Source organism: Populus nigra, chromosome 3 (genome assembly GCF_951802175.1).
Source record: "Populus nigra chromosome 3, ddPopNigr1.1, whole genome shotgun sequence".
Classification (NCBI taxonomy): domain Eukaryota; kingdom Viridiplantae; phylum Streptophyta; class Magnoliopsida; order Malpighiales; family Salicaceae; genus Populus; species Populus nigra.
This window is the reverse complement of record NC_084854.1, coordinates 1,546,278-1,566,083: the sequence shown is the minus strand read 5'-3', so window position 1 is coordinate 1,566,083 and position 19,806 is coordinate 1,546,278. Positions and strand designations below refer to the sequence as shown.

The 19,806-nt window shown below is 35.8% G+C and overlaps 1 protein-coding gene across 1 annotated transcript; it reads right to left on the bottom strand.

Annotated features, from left to right (window-relative positions):
• Positions 1-1,472: 1,472 nt before the first annotated feature.
• Positions 1,473-2,764, bottom strand: LOC133689145 (zinc finger protein 3-like). The gene has a single exon (XM_062108917.1). It carries the CDS (start codon positions 2,398-2,400, stop codon positions 1,573-1,575), a length of 828 nt encoding a protein of 275 aa, XP_061964901.1. The 5' UTR covers positions 2,401-2,764; the 3' UTR covers positions 1,473-1,572.
• Between the last annotated feature and the right edge of the window lie 17,042 nt (positions 2,765-19,806).

Here is a 19,806-nt window from a genome sequence, read left to right as displayed (position 1 = left end):
CCTGATTTCTTGTTTCTGCATGAAATGGTTTTAATCTAGTTTCTAGACCGCTGACTTTTTTTAAGAGATGGATGATCTAAACTCCATGTAATAAATTGGAAACTTGAAAGGTAATGCCTGCTAACCAGTTGACTTGATTTTAAAAGAAACAAAAAAAAAGGGACTTCATTGCAGGGTGCTGCTGTTTCAGCTTGTTATGCCCTTAAAACAGGGCATGCATTATTCTTCGAAGGAAACTGTGTTCAATGTGATGCAATGTGAGCTGACTATAGGTTATATTAACGTAGAATCAAATCTTCTCTAGATTTAGTGATCAGTTTGTGAAAGAGACATCTTACACGGTACTTGGAAAAGGACAAACATACAGTCTGTTTAGGGTTCTTAGATAATGGAGAAAGTCTCGATCAAGAACTGTAAATGACAAAGAAACAGCTTAACCCTCTACTAAAAAATGCATATAAATACAAGTTATCCTACTCATAAGCTTGCTTTCCTATAATGCCTAATTTGATATCATTTCTTGTAAACAATGCCAGATCTTCCAAGTCTTGGTTGTCACTATATGCAAGATTTTGTGTTTACTTTCTATTGAGGCAGGATGAAATCCATGATAACTATACTACTATAGTCATGTGATAGCGGTGCCGGTTGCATTTGCTTAATGTCCCATAACAAAAGAAGAAGAGAGAGATAGAAACGTGTTAATTTAAAAAGACGAAATATAAATATAAAATAAATTTGTTTTTGTGAAAGTTTTAGAATGAGTTTTTATATGTTTATTAAAAATACAGATCTCCACTATTTTTATCTTTTCTGTCTCGAGGCATTAACTAAACATTAACCAATGTATTCAACCATGTTTTGCTGTATTCAACCATGTTTTGCATCTCTGAGGCAACTTCGGATACACTAGACTGAACTAGATTGGATATGGTAATTTCCGTTGTATTGATATTTGGTGAGCATATGGAGCAAGAAAAACAAAAGCTTTTGCTTTTGTTTAGTCCCATTAGTCAGATTTTTCTGAGTCATCACGGCTCATGGGATAGTCTTGTCCAATCTAGTCTGGTTGAATTCTCTTCCACTGGATATTGTAGATGTGACCCTGAAGTGGGTTTCAAGTGTCTGTGTCTTAACTTATCAGAAAATGCTAGGAGTGAATAACCCTAGATTAAAAACACCACATGATTCATGAGAAAGCATAAAATACTCTTAATTGACTGTTTGCTTGGAGACTTTATGCACACAACTGATACTGTACGTTGCTAGGGCTGAGGCAGAGGGAGAGAACGAGATGCTCAAGAATAAGTACAAACTTGTATGTCTTCTGGATCGAATCGCATCCATAGTCTAATCTTAAAAAGGCTCGAGTTGAGCTTGACAAACAAAATACTAGCCGCTATGCTCTCACGAGATTGAGGCACAGAACACATGAACTACTGCAATCAAAGAAGGATGAAGGAAACAGATCCTAAAAAAAAAACAACAATCATATAGCACTTCTATAACCAAAATTTACATAGACATGTGTTGATAAAATCAAGTGTGAACAAAAGAGAAAGAAAATACATTTTAGAGCTTGAGGGACAAGTCAAGCTTCTGAATATGATTATCTTGATTAGTCTTCAAATGACCACTGCCTATCCACCAACCAGTTCCAGAGTCTGCTGGAGAACCTACAGTACTAGTACTCTCTAAGTTGAACCTACCCACACCGGCACGCGATGATGCTGTTGCAATATTCATGTAATAATTCTCCATTGATAATTTTCCTATACCTGGTTGTTGATCCATTGGGGGCCTAGACCAGCTGCCATGTCCAGACATGTTTCCGAATCCAATAGAAGATGATAGGTGAGAAGGCTTATGGATCATTGAGTGTACTTGAATTCCAAGAGATCTACCATGGAGAGGAAGAGAAGCCATGCTTGAATGATGATGGTGGTGGAAATAAGGGTGTCCATAGGCTGCAATTGAAGCAGCTAATTGACTCCCTATTAATCTATGCCCTCTTTTAGCTAGAGTCCTTTCTCTTTTATGGGCATTTTGGTGTCCTCCAAGCGCTTGTGAGCTATAAAATTTTCTTTGGCAATAGTTGCATGAGAAAACCCTTTGCTCCGCATCAGTACCTTGAGGAGTTTCTGGTGAAGTTTTAGATGAATCCATGCTGCTGAAGCTGCCAATAAGGTTGAGCTCTCGATTGAACCACTGATTTGAATCACTTGCAGTTAGCTCTGGATCTGTTTGGAGAGTTGGCCTAGCTTCTTCTTGGTGATCTCTTACTCCTTCTACAGCTCCTTGCTCATTCTCACTTGACCACCTCTTCAGTGGAGGACCCTCTGATGCTGAAATGCTTGAAGCTTCACAGAAACTCGACTCTTTCCTAACCAGTGATTCCATAGGAAAGAACCCTTTCTGAGCCTCAACTAGTCTTTGCTGGTAGAGTATGGAAACCAAAAAAGGGATAAAATCTTTTTTGACAGGAGTAAACTGCTATGGGCTACATATATGGAAGGATGTAGTGCTTCCTACATAGATTTGAACAATATAAAATATTAATAGAGATTATTAGGTTTGCTTGTTGTCACACACTTGTAGAATTTGCCTTTCCTTAGGAAATCCACCATGCACCTATATCCATTTGTCTGTCCATTATAGGAGGCAACTGTGCAGTATCCCTACACATCAATGTGACTGCATGCTCATTGCCCACATACCCTAATGCACAAGGCACAAATTCCTGAGATACTAACTATGCACAAACAATCAAACGTTTGGAGTTAAGCTATAATGTTCGAGTGCTTTGCCTCAATCATGGGGAGACAACCTGACCTTCTTGTCTAGGCATCACAGAACCCTCTCGTGTACTTTTAGGTCCATCAGCATGGGGGTACTATGTTACATTGTTACATGTTAGTTCTTCAAGTGCTTTCTTTTTTCTCTTTGCTTTTTGTGGGGGCACTGCTTTTCATGGATGTTTCTGGTGGTGACCATATATGTAAACAAACACCAGGATAGCTACTGATTGGACCCTGCAAGGTTGGGACAATGATCACTTGAGACATCGTGTTCAATTATTTTTTGTAGTTCGGAGTTGAGGGATTTGAACTTGAGGCACCAGTTCTTAAATTCTTAGCTGGATGACATAATATTTCACTTGTAGCAGATGTAAATTGATCGATCAAATTGAAAGTTCAGTCTCATACTCACATGTAAAGGTCAAGTCATGTCAAGCACTTGTCAAGCATTAATTGATTCACTCAGGGTTTGTGTTTCACCTCCCTTTGAAGTAAATTTGAAGTAAAGAGTAACCCTATTCCCATCACTTTTATTGCACATAGTTTATTTTTGCATCTTAAACTGTTTATGATCGAGTTTTAAGAATATATTTAGCTTGAAAAGAATTAAATTGATATTTTTCTAGTGATTTTTACTAGCTTATATAAAAAATAAAATTATTTTAATAAATTTTTAATTTAAAAATATTTTTTAAAAAATACTATGTATCACAATATCAAACATACACTAGATAAGTTTTTATAATATAAACTTGAGATTTAGCCGACCGTCTACTATCACGGGCTATTCTCATATATTTTTGAAAGAATGGACCTATTTATAGCACAAGCTAAAGGCTTTTATAAAGCAAACTTTTATTAGTTTGGTGTAAGTTTATTATATAGTATGTATCATTTTAAAATACCATAGAGTATGTTTATTTAAAGAAGGAGGAGAAGGAGAATGAGTAGGATTTAGTTTGGCCTTATGTGCCATGAATGGTGGTGGGACATGGACGAATGGCCGACAAAGAAATGGGGAAGCTGAGGTGGAGCCATGTAGGCTCAAATAAGCTATGATAGACTTGCTAGTGGTTGGTATCTTGTGGTGTTTACGTATTATTGGTTGGTTTAACCGTTTGGTTACGGTCTTGAAAAGCCATAACAAGACAAGAAAAAAAATATATGTTTTTATATATATATAATTTTAAAAATACATAAATTTATTATATAGTTTTATCTCAATAAAATACACTATTATTTTATCTATCTTAAAACAGTAACGAAGATAATGAGACGCATCCATCCTAAAGAAATTAACTTGGATATATATATATATATATATATATATATATATATATATATATATATATATATATATATATATATAATGAAAAGCATATGGCATTTAGCCAGCTTCTTTCGAACCCCACAAACAAGAGAAGGAAAAAGGAAGAAAGGTAGTGGGGTTTTGGCATTTTACTCTCTTTGGCTTCCACATTACAAGCACGCCATATGATCCTATATTATTACCAATTCTCTCATCTAATCAAATGGAACCAAATCTCCTTTTGAGATCTCTTGTCTGTCCAAAAATATTAAATCCAAACACTTGAAACCCTAAAGAAAGAGGAGGAGGAGATGTATACGGGACACATAAACGAGAGTTGGATACTTCAAAGTTGACAGCAAAAAGGTTTCTTTTCACTCCCCACAAATCCACTAATTAATCATGCACATATATGGGTTTTCAAGCATATCTCTTCTCATGACTTGTTCCACAGGATATAGCCCTCTATAAAATAAAAATATTAGCACTAGCTAGCTAGGTTAGGACTTGATTAATCTAGGATGTAATTAGGTTTTTTCTTACTCAAAGTATTGTTCTTGGACAACTTGATGTTTATAAGTTTCTTGGACCCATTTGTCATTTTTTTTAACATAAGTAGATGCGTTTTTAATAACTCGAATACTAACATCAAATTAAGGTGGAGATGAGCTAGGAAATTGAGACTGGAGGAGCTAAAGCAACTTACACTGTAATATTATTGTAATACAACTCACACATTTTCCATTCATTTCTTGTAATCTTTATACAGCCCTGCTTAATTTCAGGAATTCAAATGTGTGTAACGGATGAATATTTACAATCAGAATCAATAGCAATATTTGCAGGGATCCTACAGTTATGGAAAGCACAGAATCTGGCATTTCATATGATGACAGCTACACTTGAATTGGCAGTGATTTGAATTCATCAGTTTCCTTGATACGCCCCCGCAAGAACGGGCTACCATCGGATAGGCCGATCTTGTCACGAAGGAAATCTGTTCGTTGCCTGGAGAGAGGCTTGGTTAGCAGATCAGCTAGCTGGTCAGTTGTGTGAACATGTTGAACAACAAGAATATTTTGTGCAACCAAATCTCGCACAAAGTGGATATCAATCTGTATATGTTTCATCCGGGAATGCTGGACAGGGTTAAAACTTAGGTGTGTTGCACCCAGGTTATCACATAAGAGGAGTGGTGGCTTTGAGAGACTGAACTTCAGTTCCTGGAGCAAGGAAAGCAGCCACACAGACTCTGCTGCAGCCATTGCCAAGGCCCTATACTCGGCTTCAGTTGATGATCGTGCAATTGCACGTTGCTTTTTAGAACTCCAGGAAATGGGTGTATTACCAAGGAATAGTAGATAGGCTGAAGTGGATTTCCTGTCGTCCAGATTACCAGCCCAATCAGCATCCGAGAAACACGTTAATGTAGTGCTTGATGTTTTGCTGATAGTAACACCATGAAAAATTGTGTTCTTCAAGTAGCGCAGCAATCTTTTTGTTGCTGTCCAGTGAGTCTGCGTGGGATGATGCATAAACTGGGAGAGTTTATTGACAGCAAAGCTGATATCAGGTCGTGTGAGAGACAGGTATTGCAAGGCACCAATAACTTGACAGTATTCGGTGGAGTCAACAGAGGAGGAACCATCATCCAGTTGTAATGAAACAGATGTTGAAAGAGGCGTGGTGACATCCCTAGCACCATCCATACTAGTCTTGGCAAGTAAATCTCTGATATACTTGTGCTGGGTGAGAAACAAGCCGGCTGCAGTAGGGATAACCTCCACACCAAGAAAAAAATGCAGTGACCCCAAGTCTTTGATGGAAAATTTTTGGCCAAGATGATCAATGATGCTTGCAACAAAAACTGAATTATTGCCTGTGATAATTAAATCATCCACATACACTAGGCAGTAGGCAAGAGTGGAACCAGTATGAAACACAAATAGAGAGGAGTCAGATTTAGAATTAATGAAACCAAACTCTGTCAGTGCATGTTTAAGTGCAGAGTACCAAGCACGAGGTGCTTGTTTGAGACCATAGATGGCCTTGGTAAGACAGCAAACATAATCAGGATGTTCCGGATTCCTGAAGCCAGGAGGTTGCTTCATATACACTTTTTCTGTGAGATGCCCATGAAGGAATGCATTATTAACATCCAACTGCCTCAAGGACCAACCCTGCATCACAGCAATAGCTAAGACAGTTCGTATGGTGACAGATTTAACAACAGGACTAAATGTTTCTTTGTAATCCAGTCCTGGTCGCTGATTGAACCCTTTGGCCACCAGCCTGGCTTTGAACCTATCAACAGTTCCATTAGCATGCCTTTTAACCCGAAACACCCATTTACAGCCGACAATATTACAATTAGTTGGAGGGGGTACTAATTGCCAGGTATTGTGACGCATTAAGGCAGTTAATTCAGAGGACATGGCTTCACGCCATCTGGAATCAGTGAGTGCTGCAGCAACACTCGAAGGTTCCAAGGAAGATGGGAGAGGGTGCTTGGTAACAAGGAATGATTTTTTTGGTTTATAGATATCATTCATAGACCTAGTAGTCATCCGGTGGACTCGCACCTCAGTGATTTCAGGGACAGTGGGGGCAGGCAATTCCATTGAAGTGTTTGGATTTAAAAGCAGGGGAGAATGAGGAGTACTTACCTGGAGAGGGGACGGTGCAGAGAGTGACCCAAGCTCAGACGATGGCAAGACTTCAGTACCCACATCCAGAGAAGTGCTGGGACTAGCAAAAGAAAGCTTTGGTAATGAGATCATCACAGATGAATGGTGCCCAGTAGATGGAGAAGGAAGAGAACTGTTATGATCTAGTTGATGAAAAGGAAAGGACCCTTCATGAAAAATGACGTGGCGAGAGGTGATGATTTTTTTGGTTAATGGCTCAAAACATAAATATGCATTTTGGGATAGGCTGTAACCCATGAATGTGCATGGTTTGGATTTTGGCTCAAGTTTATGTTTATTATATGGTCGAGTTAATGGATAACAGAGACAGCCAAACTGCTTAAGCTTGAGATAATTGGGCTTTTGGTTGAATAATTTTTCAAATGGAGATTGATTATGCAAAGTAGCGGTGGGCATACGATTAATAAGATAAGTGACACGACCAAAAGATTGATGTCTTTTCCCAAGTGCAGGAGTGTCGAAGTAATAAATAACCCGGCAAGACCGGGGTCGAACCACAGGGAGGTTACTTGTATAAATTATAGATAACAATAAAACAAAAGTAACAATAACAACAACAACAACAACAACAACAACAACAACAACAATAATAACAGTGATAATAATAATAGTGAAGAAGAAGAGGAAGAAGTTGATGAGGACTTTGAGATGGAAGATTAACGTAAGGATTAAACAATGATAACAACAAATGTCAAGGTTAGAGGATCCACTAATGGTATTTCAAACAAGTATAGTATAAACTCTTATTATTCAATTGGAAACCACACACAAGGAGGTTCCAATCAGATTATAAATTGTTAACATGATTACATTAGCTATCTTATTCGAATAATGCTAATACTTGTAAATGTTTTCAGGCATTCATGATTATAACTTATGTTAACAACAAATCAAGTTCCTTTCATAGCTCAGGTGTCGGTTATACCATACAGTATGGGCTATGAAAGTGCCAAGTATTTGTTGTACCAAGTGTTATACAACAGAAATCTAGATTAACCATTTAACAAGCAAAGTATTAAAAGTGAATAAGATAATAAATATAAAGCATGTTAGTATCCAACATTAAAGTCCATGTTGAGTTTATATTATACTTATCCTTACACCATTAGTGTAACCTTTTCACCTTGACATAATTAACTTAGCTAGACATAATGAAAGAAAGAAACATAAATAAACAAGATAAGAACATAAGTAAGATAAAAGTTAACTAAGTAAAGGAAAGGAAATGAAAGGCATAAACTTGATATTAATGAAAGCAAAGCATAAGCAATACAAAGAGAGAAAGCAAGAGCATGATCTTGATCTGAACACCAAGATGCCTAAATACATGGCAAATGCCTCCTTTTATAGGCCAAAATTCGGAACTATTGATTTGTTGACTAATTGATGAGTGGGTGGCCACATCTTGACTTGGTGACAATTCTTATCTTCTTGTCTGCCAAAAACGTCATTGATGACGTCATAATTTGAACAAACTTGAATCATGAAAGTTCTAGGAAATTGTCTTATCTTTCCAGGGTAAAAATTTGAGATCATTTGAGCTTCTAGAACTCGAGATATGGGCTGAACACTGAACAGTGTCTGGGCTGCAGGACAGATTCGGGCTTCTTCGTTGTTGCTACAATTTGGACTTGAAAACGGCCTTGTTAAATCTTGGGCTCCACACGAAAGTTGTAGGCCTATGTCTTATCTTTCCATCCATATAAAATGGACCTAAATCCAAGATCTACAGCTCCAGATATGACCCAATTACCGAACAGTGTTCCAGTTTGGACTGCACCAGCATCTCTTTTCTAAGTTTGGCCATCTCTTTGTTCTTTCAATTTCAGTACTTCAACTCATCAATCAATTCTTTCATTTATGTGATAGGCCTGCATGTAAGATGAACATTTACCATAAATTAAAGGTATCTTATATAATTAGATATGTTATTATAAAACATGCTTTAGTTAAGGAGTTATCGATACTTTAAGTGCAAAATGATGATATAAAACCTTGATAAAAATGCACTTTTAAGTACTAATCACCCCCCCCAACCAGCTTATTACTAGTCCCTAGTAATTAAAGCGTTAAAGTAGAAAAACAATTTGCAAATTCCACAAAGCAAGGCATTCATCATTCAACTTCCATTAATCTATTCAGATAAACAAACTCTCATTAAATTTTGTATATCTGCTCAATATCTCTTAAACAAAGTATTAATAAACCTTCCTTATTATGTGCTTAATGTATGAAACATAGATGATGGGGCTTTTATTGGAAGAAAACAATATTTTGTTCTAATGTTTAAGGTTAACTTCCTTGGGTTGGGATTATTTTATTTTATTTTATTTTACTTTTTTTTTTAATATCTATACATATAACTTAAAACACAATGCATCTTTAACCCATGTAACGAGCTTTCGGCTAATGACTCCCAGACCAGTTGATCTTAGGGCATTAGGTGTTGAGACACCCCTACGAGCTTAGTAACTCGGGTTGCAGATACTGATACGTAGATAGTGCAATGTTTGATTCCTTTAAGCTTTTCTCCTTAACCCATGTAACAAGCTTTGGGCCAATAGCTCCCAAGTCAGTTGACTTTAGGGTATTAGGTGTTAAAACACCCCTCCGGGCTTAATTGCTTAGGTTAGGGAGGCTACGAAATCAAACTTATCTACGTTCTTATTATCATCATTTTTTTTTCTTTTTTTTCTTTTTGTTTTTTTTTTTTTTTTTGAAAATTATAGACTATCCTTATCCCTTAGTTGTTACCTTTAACAAAAGAACATAAATAACGTAATAATCCAATGTGCAACCCACAATCATATGTTAAAGTGTGTGTGTGAAAATGAAGGTTTAAGAATATTTGTTAAATGAGTATAGGAGCAGAACCAAGTGATAACAATGCGAGAGTTTGTAAACCTGAATATTTCAAGAAGTATTCTGATAGGCCTTGTTATGAATATTGCAAATAACCATTAGAAAATGTTTACTAAGATGCGTCTCAAGAGTCATTCCCCCTTACTCTGCCATCCTAGTAATAACAGTTTTGCCGAATGGTTTTTAAAACAAAAACAGTTAGTTGGTTAGTTTTTTTTTTTTTTTTTTTAATGTCAACTACTACCCTCTCCCCCCAACCAAAACGAGACATTGTCCTCAATGTCATAAGATAGAAAGATAGAGTATAGAAGACATCACCTGAAACAACGAACACTGACAATCCTGAAACACACTTAAACAAATATAAGAGATAACAAAACAGAAAAAATATTATGCTATTAATAAAACTGAAAGACATAAATTTTTACATACTCAAACTCAAATCGTAGTTGTGATTGTGGCTCACATCTTCCCTTGGTTTTACGTCCAAGAACGGCTTAAACGCCCTCTATGGGTCGGGGATAGGCTTCCCATCCAGTTTTCTTAAAAACTGGGAAATAAGGTCTTTTTTAGTCAGATTCCCAAGACTGAGTCTATCATGTTCTTTATGAAAATGGGGTCATAAGTCGTGAAATGCACAATGCACATTTCCACCAGGATATGTCTCCAAAGTCAATAGAAGATTATCTAAAGATTCCTTATGTTTTGAAATAAATCCTGACTTTTGACAATTTTCACAAGCTTTGCAGAATGCATGCGTGTCCTTGAACATGGTGGGCCAATAAAATCCATTTTGAAATATTTTCGCTATGGTCTTTTTTGACGAGAAATGACTCCCACATGCTTCAGAATGACAAAATTTAATGACACTACTTACCTCATTGTCCGCAATGCATCTTTGAAATATTTGATCAGGACAATGTTTAAATAAGTTAGGGTCATCCCAATAAAATTTCTTCACTTCGTTCAAAAACTTACCTTTGTCTTCGGTACTCCAATGAGTTGGCAAGTCTCCTGAGGCAAGGAAATTGATATTTTTAGCAAACCAAGGCGTTGGACTAAGAGAAAGTAAGGATTTGTCAGGAAAGTAATCATCGGTTGGTGTGATGTCAGATATCGAATCTGTTGTCACTCTTGACAAAAGATTCGCATCAACATTTTCAATGCCTTTTTCATCTGTGATTTCTTCCTGAGAATAAGTCATTTGCAAATCTTCAAATTCACCAAACTCAGTATTACTCAAAGTAGATTCAAATTGATCATAAACCAATTCTTCAATAAAATCTACTTCTTGTAAATCATTATCATCTCGAGGTTGCTTGCAAATGTTGAAAATATTCATCTCCAATGTCATGTTTCCAAAAGATAGCTTCATCAGTCCATTCCTACAATTAATCAATGCATTAGAAGTTGCAAGAAATGGACGTCCTAAAATAACAGGAAATGAATTACATGCTTCAACAGGTTGTGTATCCAAGACAATAAAATCCACAGGATAAATGAACTTATCGACTTGTACTAACACATCTTCAATTATTCCTCTAGGCACTTTTACAGATCTATCAGCAAGTAAAAGAGTTACAGAAGTTGGTTTTAACTCACCTAGATTGAGACTTTAAAAAACTGAATATGGAAGTAAATTCACACTAGCTCCAAGATCAAGTAAAGCTCTTTCAATTTTATGTTCTCCAATAAAGCATGAAATTGTAGGACAACCAGGGTCTTTATATTTCAATGCATTATTGTTCTGAAGAATGGCACTTACTTGTTCGGCTAAAAAGGCTTTCTTTTTCACATTCAGTTTTCTCTTCACAGTGCACAGATCTTTCAAAAATTTAGCATAAGAAGGAACCTGTTTAATAGCATCCAGCAAAGGTATATTGATCCTTACCTGTTTGAAGGTTTCAAAAATTTCAGAGTTGTGATTGACTTTCCTTTGTTTGGCCATGGCATGAGGAAATGGAAGTGCTGGCGGAGAATCAGTCTTTTCTTTGCAATGATCAGATTCAACCCCTTCCTTACCCTCAAAGATTGACTCATCATCATTCTCACAAGGTTCAAGAATGGGTTTTTCAATAACCTTACCACTGCGAAGAGTGATGACTGATTTTACATGATCCATGTGTTGGCTTCCCGAACTACTTGCATTCGCATTGTATTGCCCCTTTGGATTTTGTTGTGGTTGAGATGGAAACTTACCTTTCTCTTGGAAACTGAGAGCAGATGTCAATTTTGCAAGAGTATCTTTAAAATCTGTCATGCTTTGAGCAAGTTGAGTGTTAATTGCCTCTTGCTTTTCCATAAATGCATGCAATGTTTCCTCAAGATTTCTTCTAGGAGGTGGAGCATAAGGAGGTGCATATCCATGAGAATTTTGGAAATTATGATGTGCTTGAAACGGTGGCTGTGAAGTTTGAGCATTATTGTTCTCACTCTTCCAACTGAAATTTGGATGATTTCTCCAACCAGGGTTATATGTTTGCAAATATGGGTTATGGTTGGGCCTTTGAAAACTGTTTAATGCATGGGCTTGTTCATGGAGACATTCTTTAAAAGAAGGTAAGGTTGGACAGTCATTGGTTGAATGTTCGTTGGTTTCACAGATTTGACATGCAATGTCTTGAACAGATTTTAGTTGACCACTCTTTTTTAATTCTAGTGCCTCAACCTTTCTAGCTAAAGATGCAAACTTGGCTTGGAGGTCATGATCTTCCCTAAGGTTGCATATACCCCCACTAGATGTATGAGGTTGGGTTTTACTTGGTGCCTCATAAGTTCCTGTAGTGTCCCAATTTTGCGTATTTTCAGCTAGCAAATCTAAGTACTCCATTGCTTCATTAGGGTCTTTATCCTCAAAAGTTCCATTGCACATCAATTCAACCATTTGCCTATCTCTAGGAGTTAACCCTTCATAAAAATGTGAAACTAATCTCCATGTTTCAAAACCATGATGGGGGCAAGTATTAAGTAAGTCTCGATACCTATCCCAACATTGATAAAATGTTTCTCCTAGTTTTTGAGAGAAAGTAATGATTTGTCTTTTGAAAGAGTTTATTCTGTGGGATGGAAAAAACTTCTTTAAAAATTGTTGTTGCATTTCATCCCAAGCACGAATGGATCCAGGTCTCAAATTTTGTAGCCATGTTTTAGCTTTATCTTTTAATGAAAAAGGAAAAAGCTTCAATCTAATGGTGTTCATGCTACAATTTGAGTCATTATACGTGTTGCAAACCTCCTCAAATTCCCTTAAATGCAAGTATGGATTTTCTAAATCTAAGCCATGAAAAGATGGTAAAAGTTGAATAATGCCTGTCTTAAAATTAAAATGAGATGCATCAGGAGGAAAAACTATGCATGAGGGTGCACTTGTTCTTGTGGGATTCATGTGATCTCTAAGAGTTCTAACCCGAATATTCTCATTATTTTCATTATGAAGTGATTGGTTATCTTCTTCAGCCATATTTTCTGAAAATGATGAGGATACCCTACAAAGTCTACCACTTAATGTACGTGACCACACTCTCATGCACGTGTAAGAAGAGAATAAAAGGAAGAAGAAAACAAAAGAAAGAGAAACAAAACAAAAGAAACAAAGTTAGATACAAGAAAAGAGAAAAGAGAAAAGAGAAAATAAAATAAATACTATAATTTGTACAAGGATTTACCTCCCCGGCAACGGCGCCAAAAACTTGACACGACCAAAAGATTGATGTCTTTTCCCAAGTGCAGGAGTGTCGAAGTAATAAATAACCCGGCAAGACCGGGGTCGAACCACAGGGAGGTTACTTGTATAAATTATAGATAACAATAAAACAAAAGTAACAATAACAACAACAACAACAACAACAACAACAACAACAATAATAACAGTGATAATAATAATAGTGAAGAAGAAGAGGAAGAAGTTGATGAGGACTTTGAGATGGAAGATTAACGTAAGGATTAAACAATGATAACAACAAATGTCAAGGTTAGAGGATCCACTAATGGTATTTCAAACAAGTATAGTATAAACTCTTATTATTCAATTGGAAACCACACACAAGGAGGTTCCAATCAGATTATAAATTGTTAACATGATTACATTAGCTATCTTATTCGAATAATGCTAATACTTGTAAATGTTTTCAGGCATTCATGATTATAACTTATGTTAACAACAAATCAAGTTCCTTTCATAGCTCAGGTGTCGGTTATACCATACAGTATGGGCTATGAAAGTGCCAAGTATTTGTTGTACCAAGTGTTATACAACAGAAATCTAGATTAACCATTTAACAAGCAAAGTATTAAAAGTGAATAAGATAATAAATATAAAGCATGTTAGTATCCAACATTAAAGTCCATGTTGAGTTTATATTATACTTATCCTTACACCATTAGTGTAACCTTTTCACCTTGACATAATTAACTTAGCTAGACATAATGAAAGAAAGAAACATAAATAAACAAGATAAGAACATAAGTAAGATAAAAGTTAACTAAGTAAAGGAAAGGAAATGAAAGGCATAAACTTGATATTAATGAAAGCAAAGCATAAGCAATACAAAGAGAGAAAGCAAGAGCATGATCTTGATCTGAACACCAAGATGCCTAAATACATGGCAAATACCTCCTTTTATAGGCCAAAATTCGGAACTATTGATTTGTTGACTAATTGATGAGTGGGTGGCCACATCTTGACTTGGTGACAATTCTTATCTTCTTGTCTGCCAAAAACGTCATTGATGACGTCATAATTTGAACAAACTTGAATCATGAAAGTTCTAGGAAATTGTCTTATCTTTCCAGGGTAAAAATTTGAGATCATTTGAGCTTCTAGAACTCGAGATATGGGCTGAACACTGAACAGTGTCTGGGCTGCAGGACAGATTCGGGCTTCTTCGTTGTTGCTACAATTTGGACTTGAAAACGGCCTTGTTAAATCTTGGGCTCCACACGAAAGTTGTAGGCCTATGTCTTATCTTTCCATCCATATAAAATGGACCTAAATCCAAGATCTACAGCTCCAGATATGACCCAATTACCGAACAGTGTTCCAGTTTGGACTGCACCAGCATCTCTTTTCTAAGTTTGGCCATCTCTTTGTTCTTTCAATTTCAGTACTTCAACTCATCAATCAATTCTTTCATTTATGTGATAGGCCTGCATGTAAGATGAACATTTACCATAAATTAAAGGTATCTTATATAATTAGATATGTTATTATAAAACATGCTTTAGTTAAGGAGTTATCGATACTTTAAGTGCAAAATGATGATATAAAACCTTGATAAAAATGCACTTTTAAGTACTAATCAATAAGCAGCGGTTTGAAAAGCATAGGGCCAATAATAGAGAGGCATGTGAGCATCGGTGAGTAAGGTAAGCCCAGTTTCAACAAGGTGGCGATGTCGCCTTTCAGACATACCGTTTTGTTGGGGAGTATGGGGAGAAGTAGTGTAGTGACTGATGCCATGAACAGAAAGATAATTTTTTAGGCCAATATATTCTCCACCATTATCAGAATAAAGACTTTTAATTTTTGTGTTGAAACGATTTTCCACAAGATTACGAAATTGTGGAAAAATGGTTTGAACATTTGATTTATGAGTCATGGGATAAAGCCAAATATATTTAGTAAAATGATCCACAAAAATAACATAATATTTTGAGCCATTAATTCCAAGATCATGAGATGGACCCCAAACATCCGTGTAAATTAATTCAATTGGGGCAGTGCTGGAAAGTCCATGAGTACTAAATGTTTGACGATGAGCTTTGTTTTGAGAGCATGAAGTGCACAGAGAGGAATGACCATTTTTATTGGTAGGTAAAGAAAAAGCATTAATGAGATGATGAACCAATTTGGATGATGGATGACCAAGGCGTTTGTGCCAGCCATCAGGTGTAGTACGTTCATGAACATAGGCAACAATATTTTTCTTGGTGGATGGTAGATGCTCCGGAAATGGGTACACTCCATCTTCACATGCGCCTTTGAGCAGGATCGCCCCCGTGATCCGATCCTTCACCAAAAAATAAGTAGGATGAAATTCAATGTAAACATTGTTGTGCTTGGTAAAATGGTGAACAGAAATGAGATTTTTATGAATAGTTGGTACACAGAGAGTGTTATGTAAATGAAAGACACGATTAGACGAGTTAAGAGTCAATGACCCAATATGAGACACAGGCAAACCTGATCCATCACCAATTACCACCTCATCAGTACCATCATATTCAGAATTAATCATCAGATTAGAAAGATCAGTGGTCATATTATGAGATGCGGCTGAGTCAACGAGCCACTTCTAATTTTTCTGTTGAGAGGAAACTGCACAATTTGCAGTGAAATCGGAAGTAGACATTTTGGGACAATGTTTGGCTGTATGACCCAACTGATCACACCATTGACATTTTGGTTTAAACCGCTTGTGACCCGAATTGAATGACCCATTTCTGGGAACTCCACTGTGTCCACGAGAGTTATGAGAAGCAACCGGGGGGCGCCATTTAGACTGTCTGGAATTAGAAGAAAATTGAGGGCTCCATCGATTAGAATAATTAGCAGTGGGAACAAACTGGGTGGCAGATTGGTGCTCAAGCCGCCGAAGATAACTCTCATGACTGACAAGAAGGTCATGAATTTCTTCAAATTTCAGAGAAGTCTCACGGGCACGAATAGGAGCTGCAATTTCTCTAAATTCAATACCCAATCCATTGAGTATGTATAGGGTTAAATCATCGTCTGAGACAGGATGATCAATGATTGCTAGTTCATCTGCAATCACTTTGATTCCTTGAAGGAATTCAGTAACTGTGCGAGACCCACGAGTGCTCAAGGTCAAATCTTCTTTGAGCTGCATCACTCGCGTTCTTGATTTGCCCCCATATAAACGGGTAAGTGCCATCCAAGCCTCATGGGATGTTTTGTAGGCAGCAAGAAGAGGGGTAATGGTGGTGGAGGTGGAGGCGAGGATGGCATGTAAAATGAGCTTGTCTTGACGAATCCAGTGGGAATTCGCAGCTTTGGAGGCAGTGGAATTTAGTGCATCAATGGCAGGGCATGTGTGTATACCTGTTACAAAATCAATAAGGTCATAGCCAATAAGTAAGGCTTCAAATTGAGCCCTCCACTGAGGAAAAGTAGAGGGAATGAGTTTTTCGTTGATGGTTGTGGCAGCATTGATTGTGATGATGGGTGAGTTTGGTGAGTCAATGGTAGATGCAGAGATGGTGGTCATTTTGCAGGAAGCAGGAAGAAGAAAACAGGAAGGATGAATACTCGTTAGAGATTTTTAGGCTCTGATACCATAAAGCAACTTACACTGTAATATTATTGTAATACAACTCACACATTTTCCATTCATTTCTTGTAATCTTTATACAGCCCTGAGTGCTTAATTTCAGGAATTCAAATGTGTGTAACGGATGAATATTTACAATCAGAATCAATAGCAATATTTGCAGGGATCCTACAGTTATGGAAAGCACAGAATCTGGCATTTCATATGATGACAGCTACACTTGAATTGGCAGTGATTTGAATTCATCAGTTTCCTTGATAGGAGCGGGACGCTACCTTACCAATGCATATTTTACACCACACATCTTCAACAAATCACTTGACTTCTTTTATTTTTGTATACAATATCCCTCGATTGGTAAGCTATAATTACATACTATAGGTTATTTTTAGATAAACCTTCTTGTTAAATGTGCGTGCGTTCTTGTTTTTTTTTTTGTTTTTTTTTTATCACCAAGCGGTCATTTCAGGGCCTTGACTAGTAATTCAAGTTGTTTTCCTCTTGAGTCTTGACGATGTATGAAGTTTAATTATCTCTTATGTTTTTCATTCACTAATGCTGACTCCTATTATTTTGAGATCATATTGAAACACACAAATAATTAAAAAAAAACAAATATGATAGTTGAAAATCTTGGACTGAAATATAAATTTTCTTAACTAAAAGAGATTGTTTTTTTTTCAAAAAAAAAAGAGGTAAAAAATATATGGAATGGTCATGAAATTAATCTCAGGGATCATTTTAAACTTTAAAGAGATATTCTTAGCTCTAATCCTGCCCTTAACTAGCATATGATCTAGCGAACCAAGTTCCTAATCACATCATAATAACATCTAAACGTGCACTTCATCTTTAACATTATTTCCTTTATTTAAATCTTTATCTTTCCCAATTAATATTGTTTACTGAAGTAATTCTGTGCAAATTAACAGTATTAGTTCACAAAAGAAATGTGCAAGAGTCTTGAGCATTGTTCTCAAATCCGGATAGGTTCGACGAATTGACTTGAAACCAAAACCGATTTAAATAAAAAAAAATAAAAAAACTTAGATGATATAATCAAAAATTTGAGTTAACTTGTTATATTAGGTCTATCTTGGTCAAAATCTATTGATTTTTTTATTTGAATTTTTTTATTAAAATAATATTGTTTTAATTTTTTTTTATCTTAATCATCATTACTCATGATTTAAACTTTGTTCTGAACTTAGACTCGAGTTGAATTTTAAAATTATTATTTTAAACACAATTGTCAATGTAGTATAGTAAATGTTAGGAATCTTTCCTAATCACACTACTAATGCAAACAACGTCCTTTTAAGAAAAACAAAAACAAAAAAACAAAGCAAATTAAAGGAGCAATTAAACAATGCTGTTCCTGTTCCTTCTATCTCTAAAAAGAAAAAGAAAGGTAAGCATTGTTTAACTCAACTTGAATTGTTGATCTATGAAAAAAAATTCTCATAATTGACATAAGTAGTGGGTTCGATTGACAGGTCCCTTAAATTTTAATTAATGATTGTAATCATTTCGTAAAAATAGTAATTTCTTTTGTTGGATTGGATGAAATTAGCGATTAATCTTTACCATATTGGGTTCAAACGATTTAAACTGCTGCTGATGGCTTTTTTCCTTTTCTTTTTTGAATCATATGTAAATTTTTTTCCGCTTAATGCTCTTTATCAAATACAGAAAATATAGTCAGCCCAAGGTCTAACCTGGGAAATTAAGCACTTGGTTATCCGATTACTAGATCAATCTAAATTAATAATATTTTTTTAAAAAAATATAATTTTAAAATCTAGACTAAACCTGTCGATTGTTAAAAAATATAGATGAAAACAAAACCTTGATTGGCCCAATCAAAAAACAAGATTAACCACTAACCCGATCGATCCGAGCTTGACCAGGTCAAGACTCAACCATTAACCTATTATTTTTTTTAAAAAAAATATAAAAACAACATCTAATTATTTTTTTGGGTTCTACAACAATGATCAAAACAATACCATTCTATTTTTTATTAAAAAATCTATTAGGATTAACCTAACCAAATTTAAATCAAATAGTTTAATTATATCAATTGAATCACAAATTAAGTCAGATTTTTTTTTTCCAACTTAAATCAAAACCCGGTATAGATCAGGTTCTACATCATGAATTTTCAGTGTAAACTCCCAACCAGGCCGAGCTTAATAACCGTGAGTCCATCTGCACACTCATTCTATACCAAACAAAAGGTTGTTCACTTGCAGCTGATTAATGTAATTGGGCCCAAAAAGGCCTAATACTCTGGACTGAAGTTTAAAAGGCCAGGTTGGCCCAAAGACCAACATCATCAGGTCAGTCCAGGCCTATTAAGATTTGGATCTAGTTGATGCATTTTTTATTTTATTTAATCTCGGTTCGAATTGTCTTTTTCCTTTTTCCACGAATCAGTCGGCCCCAGAACAAAGGCCTGCATTCTTTTCTTTTCTTTTTTTTGCTATTCAATTAAATCATTTTAAAATATAGTCACCATATCGGCACAGAATATTTTTTTATTTTATATCAATACATTAAAATTATAAAAAAAACTCGATTTAATATTTTCTTAAATAAAACGCATTTAAAAACAATTCCCAAACACTGACTTGATATTAGTGGCTGGTCTCCCATTTTTTGAAAGTAAAGACAAGGATGGAAGAATAAAGAAACAATTCTTGTAAGCTATGAGACTCCCTTCTTCATTAACATAGAAGACATCTAAAGACACATGTAGTTTCCCCCTAGCAAGGTTCTTATTTTAGGTTAGATTGGGACTTCCGATGCTTTCTTATGCCTTGTCCGTTCCTACATTT